General features: G+C 38.2%; 1 protein-coding gene across 4 annotated transcripts in view; it reads right to left on the bottom strand.

Moving 5' to 3' along the window:
• Positions 1-2,823: 2,823 nt before the first annotated feature.
• MON2 (MON2 homolog, regulator of endosome-to-Golgi trafficking) overlaps positions 2,824-10,849 on the bottom strand; it is a 56,430-nt gene continuing 48,404 nt past the window's right edge. For all 4 annotated transcript variants that reach the window (XM_083399285.1, XM_083399284.1, XM_083399287.1 and 1 more), the window contains 6 exons: positions 10,309-10,499; positions 7,547-7,607; positions 7,051-7,174; positions 6,465-6,672; positions 4,989-5,071; positions 2,824-4,174 (listed from right to left, as the gene is read on the bottom strand). In XM_083399285.1, the coding sequence (XP_083255411.1) occupies positions 4,011-4,174; positions 4,989-5,071; positions 6,465-6,672; positions 7,051-7,174; positions 7,547-7,607; positions 10,309-10,499 (831 nt within the window). In that variant the 3' untranslated portion in view covers positions 2,824-4,010. The remainder of the gene's footprint in view (positions 4,175-4,988; positions 5,072-6,464; positions 6,673-7,050; positions 7,175-7,546; positions 7,608-10,308; positions 10,500-10,849) is intronic.

Here is a 10,849-nt window from a genome sequence, read left to right as displayed (position 1 = left end):
TACTCACGCTCTGTCCACGTGACTCGTAGGCCTGGCCCGTCACAGAGCCTTCCAGCGCCATCTTGAACAAGAACAGACCGGCAACGGAGCGGGGTTGCGGGGGGTGGGCTGGGAGGTCGGTGCTCTCGACCTTCTCTGCTGCGGCCCCCGAGGAAAAGACGACGCCGGTCAATTAATCCCCTCGGGCAAACAGGAACTCGCTTTAAAGCCCTTGCCTCAAGGAATGCTGGGAAATGGGATGTATTTCCCCCCCTCCCGTTTCTTCGCGTGAGGAGGAAGAGCAAATCTCGGCGCGAAAATATAGAGGGGTGTGGGCATCTGACGACCAGTCTCGCGCTCCGAGCGAAGTCTGCTGGGAAATGTAGTCCAGGACAAGCTAGGCCTAGACGGGGAATTGAGTAAAATTTGCGTTCGCCAGGCGTTAAGTTGCCTATCGCGCTGCAAAGGGGCACAACAGATAAAAGGCGAAAAATACTGTGTGGTACGGTTGAAATCCTAAAAATAAGCCACGTTGAACACAACGGGACTTTGAATAATCATGCAGCACCATACTGTAACTTAACCCACTGTAATATATACAATCTAAGACTGTTAATCACCTGCAGTGTCATGGACAAAGGTCGTCGTCGTTTTGAAATGCATTTAAACTCGTGTTTTGCTGTAAATTTCTAGGCGTTCTAAGTAGGCGACATGCAAAACGATAAGAAGTTCAAATGTATCACCCATATTAAAATAGTATGCGGAAAGATAAAGGGAAACTAGTGAAATCCTATACATGTCTACTCAGGGGTAAGCCTCATTGAATTGAGTAGGATTTATAACGTAAAATAAGTATTGGCTTGCAGCCTAAATCACAAAAAAAGTTGTAGGTGATCTTACCACCTCATTACTACCACCATTAATACAGGTAGAGGCCAATTAATCAAAACTTAAGCAGTGCACATGATATGCAAAAAAATAAGCAAAAGAAAAGAAGTAAAACTTAAAAACTAAATTATTTATCTGGCTAGACTTGCTGAAATAAAGTTTTTAGCAGGCACCTACAACAATATAGTGGGAACAACCATGCTTGATGCTGTAACTGAAAGCCTCCCCAGAAGAGCTTAACACTAGCCCATGTGGCACAATGTGTTTCCACCAAAAGCTGAAGTAAGGCTTTAAAGCTAAAAATTTGAACACATTAGCAGCTAGTACCAAGATCCAAAAGTTGTTTTACTATATTTTGTGCTGTCCATGCATGCTTCAGTAGCTGTTTTTAAAGTTACAGGCAGAAAAGTGAACATATACTCAAAGCGCATAAATGACAAAAACAAGATCTATACAAGGAGTATAGATTATTTACAACATTTACTGATATGGTAAGAGGCTGTGGATTCACAGAATCCAAAGCTTTCCTGTTTTGAACAGGAAGTAGAGCTGGGGACAGACTACCCATTGGAGGGGGAAATTATTACAAAAGCAGCCTTAAGTGGCCAAATTAAAAGCAGGAAATTCATTCCTCCAAGGATGCATGAACTGACACTTCCTCTGCCTCAGTTTCTCCTTCTCACATCTGACAGATTGCTCTGCTAAACATTCTAAAGACCAACATATAATGTACCTTTTCATTTAGATTAATCATCATAAATTCAGGGCAGATTGTGTGGTAAACTTAAATCAATCTGAAACATATTTATATACACTATATGGGGGACTTACCCATGTAAGTATGTAGAGAGTTTTAGCCTTACATTACTATGAGAAAACGATAAGAGAAAATACCAATTGTAATAACCAATTCAAAGCAAATTTTCTATTTATGCCCGACATTTTCTAAACAAAACAACATACAGACTGGTTGAAAACTATAAAAAAGTTAATTTACCACTAAATCAAGATATCATTAATTCAAATCATTGGCTCATATTGCTTCCTGGAGCAGGTAAGCATCAGAAAGGCTATTGTTCTATAACACAGAAAGAAAATGTCAAGCTATCTGGCTGGCAAATAAGTGTCATAAGTTGAGAGCACATTGCAGAGTTTATGGTATGAGCTCATTGGGCGATTCTGGTGAAATACAAGATGGCATGTCCTGGAGGTAGTAGGAATAGTGTCTCTTCCCCAAGCTTTGTATCAAGCTTGCAACATATACAGCACACGATCCACTGTAACAGTCAAGATGACTTCAAAAGGAAACAGAGCTTGGCATATCTTCCTTCTCAGAGGGTAGCAACCTTTAACTCAATGGCTGCAATCCTGGGCACACATAATTGGAAGTAAGCACTAATGGTGGATAGGATAGGATTCAGCTAAATGTGTTTCGGCTTGTAAGTGCAGACTTTACCATGTTCATTTGTACTACATTCAGAACACTTAAGATATATATTTAAAACAATTTAATGCAACCTTACTGAAATAAAAACTGAAACTTTTAAAATCCATACAAGTATGCTTTTTGGCTGTTCCATGACAAAAGGTGCAAGTCTACAAAGCACCACAGAACAGTAACCATGGAGGCTTCTGAGGTAAGAGCACAGAAAGGGCTCCATTATAGTAGTTAATGGCATGTGCCTTATCTGTGACACTATTTATGTGGCAGGTGACCAGACATGCTTGTAAAGTGTGTCACCTCCATAGTAACTTACTATTTTGCTGAGGTTCTCACAGCAAAGAATGGACAATAGAATAAAACTTTCAATCCAACATATTCCAGTATTATCAAGATTAGGGTCTGACTAAAATTTAAGTGGTGTGGCCTAGGGATAAGATTTCTTTGCAACAATGAAGAGGTTTTACAGGAAATACCCATTCCATGGCACTTCATAGTAAAGGGAAACAAAACAATTTTACTTCATGACAGTTTACTATATCTCTAAACTATCTTCAAAAATACACTTCTCGGTTTGTATCACACACATATTATACTCAAAGAGTAGAACAGTTATTCTTCAGGTTGAAAAGACGTTACAAAACAAAGCACTTAAAATTATTGAAACAATGACAAGAAATACAAGTAAAATATTGCTGATACTTAAAAATCATTTTGCTTTAGTCATAATTCAACAATAGTGACCAATGCTGTTTGGGGCGAAACTGAAAAAAATATACATTTCAACTAAAAGGGTTTTTTAAAAAGCAGAGCTACAAAAAAGGGCTGACAGTAAAACAATTATTTAGTGAAATGAGGTATGGTAGTGTTTTGAGTGCTACACAGCAATTTTCTGCTTATGCAGATTCATTTATTTCAACATGGCAGCTCACAGATTTTTGCCACTATCTTTATTCATACGTCCTGTTAGCAGAATTGTTATTCATTGGCCACAGATAAGATACATTCAAATATGCCAAAAGAGAAAAGGAAAAAAATCATCTGCATGATCAGATATGAATGAACATATCTGCCAACAAAGAAGGCAAATATTAAGTAAAAATGCAAGCATACAACTTAGTATTCATAATAAATACATTTTCAAGCTTTTAACATTATTGATGTTTAAAAAAGAATTTAAACAATAAATGCAACTTTTTTTTACAGAACTGTACGATTTATTATACACACAAGTACATTTTCCCTTTGTTTACAAAGGCTGGTTACAGATAATGTGGAATGTTACAGTACCTTCTTGCATAAAATTTTAGTACAATTTTGTACTTGAAAAAACGGTGCAAAACACCTGCCTAATAAATCCAAATGAATTAGGTTTCTTTTTTTTTCTTAATTACATCATTAACACATACACAACAAGCTGTACATAAGCCCACTTTTCAATCACCACTTCAAGTTACTGTAGCAAGTACTGTACTTTAAAATGGATTCCAGTCAGTGAGTCAAAGGCTTGCAGTGCTATTCACCCAGAAACATTTGAGATGCAAGCTTGAAGTGATATGAATCACAGAATTCTGGTTAGTACAGTTTAAAGGCGGTCAACACTGCTTGCCAAGTACTGGTCATGAGATTTCATCAAAGATGTCTCACATTAGAACAAACATTCGTTTGATGGATGCATTTTTCTTGAAAAGCAAAAATTTGGTCAGGACTCTCCATTCTGTACCTTGGATGCTGGTGGGTGCATAAAGTCCTTAAAGGGAACTAAAGCTTCTTTGAGAGCAGAACAGACCTCTGAAGATGAGCAGGTGATACATTCTACTAAAGTTGGATACAAAGCAATAACCTGTGCCCATGTGTTAGCATCAACTGTAAAAAAATAAAAATAAGTAATTTTATAGTGCATTCTTTAAAGAGTATTTTTCCACCTCAAGTCCCCCACCCTGAGGAAAAGAGGAGAAAGATACACATCATCCACAGAATAACAAAAAGGTAAATGCAGATGCCCTCTCATACCAGCCCAGTTAATAAACGTAACAGGAAAAACAGTATGTTTCACCCAAGACCACTGCAGCTTAGATTCAATAAATACATATGTTTTCTCAGCATCTTAATTCCTTTGCTAGATTGCCGTTTATTCAAGAGAAAGGCTAGGATTGTAACCTTATAAGTTGTGATTCTTCCATCTGAATGATAGAATATGTGTACACTTCCTATGAAACAAGCTTGCACAGTTTGAAGCATTAGCCAGTTCATACTTGATTGTGGACTCCGGAAGGCTAAAACAACCAGACTGAATTGACTATTACATCCCTAGACCCATCATTTTACTGTGGTATCCAAGAGCTGTAAAAATTAGGACTTGCTTAGAGATACATTTGTTAGAAAACGTACAGGCAAATCTAACAATGAGTCAACATATAAAGAACTATGCATAGTATTATTTAAGACTGTTAAACAAGTAAACTCTATGGTAGAGGTGTATCCGCCTTGCCCCATGACAGTGAGTGCCCGGGGCATGCTACTTTTACTGTGGCTGGGCCCCTTTATTTAAAATTTGTGGGTACCTGGGCACCCAGAGCCCCACATAGTTGGTGACTATGGTATAGTACTATAAGGGGTCATCTCACTGACGAACGTATGAAGATACATATTTCACACAAACAGTTTTTATTTTACTTACCATTTTCTGGTTGAGTTTTTTTAAGAGAATCTATGAGGGTACTGACAGCTTTTAAAACAAATATTATTTCTGTGACTTGTTGCCTATAAAAGGAATAACAAAATCAGATGTGAATTTAAGTTCGGGGGAAATTTGATTAACTTGAGCTTATGCAAAATAAATTTCTGCAATGATATCTAACAAAATCTAAAACTGAACTTTTAAAACTATTATCTTTTCACTGTGACATCTCATTTTAGGATGGATTATATCTAGTTTCATTTTCAGAATGAAGTACGTGTGTATTATAAATATCAATAGAGATGTCATCAGGTGAACGTTGACAGGATTCCATCCAAGATGGATCCCCTGAAGAATAAGGAGCAGATATCAAATGCTCAGGGGAACTGAAGTTTGCAGAAGTACAAGCAATTGGGGAGCGAGGACTAAGGTGGCACCCCTTGCAAAAAGTAAAGAAAAGCTCTGAGTATCATCAGCAGCTACAGAATGCTGAGTGTCTGCTGGTCAAAACAAAACAAAACAGGACCTGAATTGGGGGAATAACCTAGAAGGCATCACTATATAGCCTGAAGCCTGAACAGGAACACCCCACATTGCAACTGTTTTGCAGTTTCCACTTGTTTCTAATAGACCTCATTTTTAGGAATTTAAAAATACTATTGCAGGGATACAAATAATTTTGCCATGAGCAATACCCAGGCACGTCATTTGGAAAGTAAGGGATATTTTAAAAAGCAGCTTCCATTAGGGCAGGTATTGGGAACCTTTGTCCCTCCAGATGTTGCTGAACAACATCCATCAGCCCCAGCAAAGCATGGCCAATGGTCAGGGATGGTGGAAGCTGTACCTCAACAACATCGGCACTGGGGCATGGAAGTCTCCCATTCAAACAGAAGATCAAATCTTAGCTGATGAGCAGGGAGTTCAGTCATGCTTGGTCACTATCTCCCAAACTGGCGAATTTTGACAGGTGGGAGTGGTATTACCCACTACCCATTTGCCAAATATGGCCCATGAGCGTAGGGGGAGATAAATAATTGGACCAGTAGGCCGAAAAGGTTCCCTATCCCTAAACTACATTTTGGGTGCTAAAATTCACTTTTGAATGCTTCTTAAAGAGTTGCTGTGGCCAAATTCACAGTGATTAGTCAAAAGTATTTAACTGATCATCAGTATCTACCAAATCAACTAAGATTCTATTATATTTTTGTTATGGTCATTATATGTAGTAAACTAGAAGACATAGCTACTATTATTTTCAGGTGACCAAGATATACAGATATACAAGCCTTTCAGCTACTAATGCTTTTGTAACAACATTCTTTTAGATACTGGGAAGGCACGTGAGAACCGCAACACAAAAAGGCCTTAAGGAGGACAGCAACATACAAACCTTAGCAAGCAGAAAAAAGCAGCTCCCTTAAAAAACACACACACACACACACACACACACACACACACACACACAGTACATACCGTGGAAGGGGGCACTTGCCACTTAGCCTTTCATCTTCTATGTAGCGATACAGCACATCTTGTGATCGTTTTAAGAGAACCGAAAGTGCCATTCGTGAAATATAGCCTTCTTGAGGAGTTGTCACTTTATTACTGAATGAAAACTGAAGCAATGTTTCAAAACACATCTTTGAAAATTCCTCTCTCATACGAATATCAATTTCGGCTTCTGTCAAAAACAAGCAAACAAAAAACTATTTAAATGTACTTATTGAAATATATTATTCTAAATGAATGTTGGACTAACAAGAGCGTATGGGAAAGGATAATGATTACAAAAGCAAATTGTATCTGAGATAACATACATATAAATATATACATTGAAAGTACAAATAAACTGGACAACTTTAATCACGTTTAAAAATAAGCCTCTTGTGCACTGTTCAGCTGTGCTAAAGAATAAAACAACACTAATCTAAAGGGTGTTATCTGTGCCTAATTATTCATCTAGTGCACATGCTATTTAATATTTTCAGGCCAAATGTTTAATGTATAATGAATCCTTCCATGTGTCTCCTTATATGACTTTATTGTTTGGTTAACATACCTGTAAATGAAGATGACTGCGAATGTATTGAGCCTTTATTGAGCATAGTCATAATTTGACCAACAAATTCCTTGGGAATAAAGTTAGCATAAGGCAGTATCTCTGTGCTGATGAGCTGCACCACCTATAACAGATGAGAACATATAAATGTTATGTTGAAAAGTCATTCACCAGAAGTTCATTAATACCCAGGAGATTTGGAAACCGTTGCAGAAATAAATAATGTCAACAAACACGAGTATAAAGAACCTCTGCCTTTTTAGCATGAGATCTGTACACACATGGCCCATGTCTAGGGTGAAGCACAGGAGCAAGCTTTGGGCTCTTACACCCTCCTTGCACTATCGACAGAACCTTGAATGTGAACCAAAAGGTGCATTAATCCTTACTTGAATAGGTTCCTGGTATATTAACTAAATTACGTAATCTAGTTTTGATTAATTAAACATTTTGCTGGCAAATATTTTGAGTCACTTGACAGGAAATATGCACTCACCTCAACATCAATGCTTTCATTTCTCTGAAACTCTTGAATAGAAAGATTATCTGGAGGGGAACTGAAAGGAAATGGAGAACAGCCTTAACATATGGGATTGAGAGACCAATTTGTTTGTTTGTTTGTGTGTGTGTGTGCGTGCGCGCACACAATTGCTTTATATGTTTTATTGTGTTGTGAAATCGTTTTGAGATGCTTCACAATAAACAATTAATATATGAAATTCACAATATTATATGAGGAACCACAGGACAAAGCTTTTCAGACCCTTGACCATACTAAATATCCCAGTGTGCAAATCCTTTATGAGCAATTTGAGTATATTTTTAAATAGTTTACAATCCTTATATATTTCAACTTGCAAATTGTAGTTCATTTTCTTATTTTGCAAATGGGGAACTGAGGCTGATACTCATATCCAGTAAGCCACACAGCAGCGGGATTTGAAAGAGTGGATCATGCACTGAACCACACAGTCAAAAAGACATTTACTGCAGACACTTTCTTTTTATACCTCCCTGTTTCATTTCATGCTTAATCAACTTAGTATATTAAACCGGACAGTTGAAGGCAGATTATTCTTGCACTTACTATAAATGAAATAATACATCCCTATCTTTTCAGCTTTCAAGTGAGACAATGACACACGGCAGAACACAACACTGTTGAATGCTATTATGTCTTTTTGCATCTCAAAACAAGGAATAATTATTCTGACTTTTCAGAGAGCCTCTCACTGTTTTTCAAAATGTCAAGTGCAGAATTTGACAAGCACAGAATTTCCCTTTATCACAATTTGGGAAACTATTGCAAACTATCTGGTATATTGAAAGGGCTAATTAAACTACTGCGTGCCTGCAGAAGGCAAGACCATCTCCCAAACATTATGTTATGTTTCTACTGCATAAACACTGTGCTGGCCATAGTTAAATATTTAAATTCATTTTCTGTGAAACAGAAAATGAGCAGTGGGATTTTGATATAAAAATAGTGGGTCTAATAATAATAATAATAATAATAATAATAATAATAATAATATGTAATGGTGATACTAAGCTGATAGGCTTCTGTCAGCAAAATTGAGAGAGAAATAATTCTCAGCAATTCCTTCTCTCTGCACTGCAGACCTCCACTCCACCCCAATTATTACAGACAGCTGGGTGACCCTCTGGAGCCAGTTTGGAAGCAGAAAGAGGGCTGGAGACTGAAGAGCGGGGGAGAGGAGTAGCTGAAAACTGTTTTCCTTCCCTTTCTGCTGACACTAGTCTAACCGTCAGCTGAGAAACACCACTGGATGCAACCCAGTGACTGTAAACTTTGTAAAAACACTAAGTCTGGAAAGATCAAACTCAATTTGAAATGTTAATTCCAAAATTTAAGAAACTGTGCAGAAAAGTCTTTCAAAAAAAGAAGCTGTATGTGTCATCTTAATTTGTGCACAACTTAAAATATATCACTATATGGAATGCCTATTACAGTTGTTTAATGCTTCCTATACTAAAAAAACTATTTCCAATTATGTGTAAAGGTAAAGGTAAAGGGACCCCTGACCATTAGGTCCAGTTGTGGCCGACTCTGGGGTTGTGGTGCTCATCTCACTTTATTGGCCGAGGGAGCCGGCGTACAGCTTCTGGGTCATGTGGCCAGCATGACTAAGCCACTTCTGGCGAACCAGAGCAGCGCACGGAAACGCCGTTTACTTTCCCGCCGGAGCGGTACCTATTTATCTACTTGCACTTTGACATGCTTTCGAACTGCTAGGTGGGCAGGAGCTGGGACTGAGCAACAGGAGCTCACCCCGTCGCGGGGATTCGAGTTGCTGACCTTCTGATCGGCAAGTCCTAGGCACCGTGGTTTAGCCCACAGCGTGTAAGCTTGCACAAATTCAGCAATGCTATGAATGTTTACTCAGTAAGTCTCACTGTGAACATACACTATTTAATGTATGTTTGGACTGCAGTCTTACTGGTGTTATTGTTCAGTACAGAAGCTTGTTAAGGATTGGCAGAAGTCATGGATCCTCATGATCACATCTTTCCCACTGCATGGGGAGTTTTAAGAAATTGTGACTCAACAAGGCTTAAAAGTCAGACTTCTCGGGCACAAATGGTCCCTATAGTGTCAGAGCCAAAAACTTCAGAAACACTCAAGATTAGGTTTCACTTATTGGTACAGTACTGCTATTTCATCCTTATTTGTTGGACCAGTTCAGCCTATATTCACCAGCTAAAGACTACAAAGTTTTTAGTACACATGCCCATCTAGCTTTTGAGAACCTTTAGTGCAGAGCTTTCCAAACTTTTCATGTTGGCGACACACTTTTTAGACATGCATATTTTCACAGTAATTCACAGTAATTCAGTTTTACTATCAAACCAGAGGTTAAAGTAATCCCTTTCCAGCCCCGGGAGGAGAGCAGGGATTGTTTGTGTGACACGCCAGCACACTAATGTGTTACGGCACAGAGTTTGGAAAGCTCTGCTTTAGTGACACAGAATGGGAAAAACCCGATGAGCCTCAAAGTCTTCATAAGGTAATATAATTTAGGAAACTGCATAATGGTGTTAATTCTCATAATTTGCATCTGTGTCTACTTAGCGCTTTCCTAGTCATGGAACCATTCCAAAGTTTGAGGAAGAATCAAGTGTTCTAAGACAGAGGTGTTTAAGAGCCAATTTCATAAATAATAAAATCAGATGTGCTCTGTTTCAAGTTTCTTCACTCTGTCTTTAATCCCACACAAACAAGAAGTTGCACTTTACCTTTTAGTAAATAAAAAGTTTTCAAAAGTGTTGGCTAACTCTGGCCACATGCTGTCAAATTTTCCGGAGGAAGCATGCTGCCTTGCAACTGGCAGGCCAATGGAAAGAACTTTCAGGAGAGAAGAAACAGCCAGCTTCCAGGTGCTTTCTGAAGGACAAGCATACTTCAAACTAAGTGGCATTCTCAATGTCTGCAAAAATAAGTATGCTTATGTTAAGTCGAACAGTAAGGTGTGCAAGAAAGAAATGTGCACTTTATTATTTTTTGTACTTGTAACACAAAGAAAGAAGCTCACTTAAAGTACAGATCAAATACATAAATAGAGAAAGATTGTGCCCTCAGGCAAGAAGGACAGAAAGAAAAAGAAGCAAAAGTGGCCACCTAGGTTTCCCCATGCAAACATTACAGGACCGGAAGGGAAGACGGGAGAGTCATGACAGTGAACAATAATAATGGAAACAGACAAATTTTGGGAATTTTATAATACTAGAATGCTTTTTACTGTCTAGTTCCGAATACTCCAGTCGTACGTTTGATATT

This window comes from Podarcis tiliguerta (assembly GCF_965153285.1).
Source record: "Podarcis tiliguerta genome assembly, chromosome: 10".
NCBI classification, from domain to species: Eukaryota; Metazoa; Chordata; class Lepidosauria; order Squamata; family Lacertidae; genus Podarcis; species Podarcis tiliguerta.
Note: the sequence above shows the minus strand (reverse complement) of the source record. Positions and strands in the feature narration are given on the sequence as shown.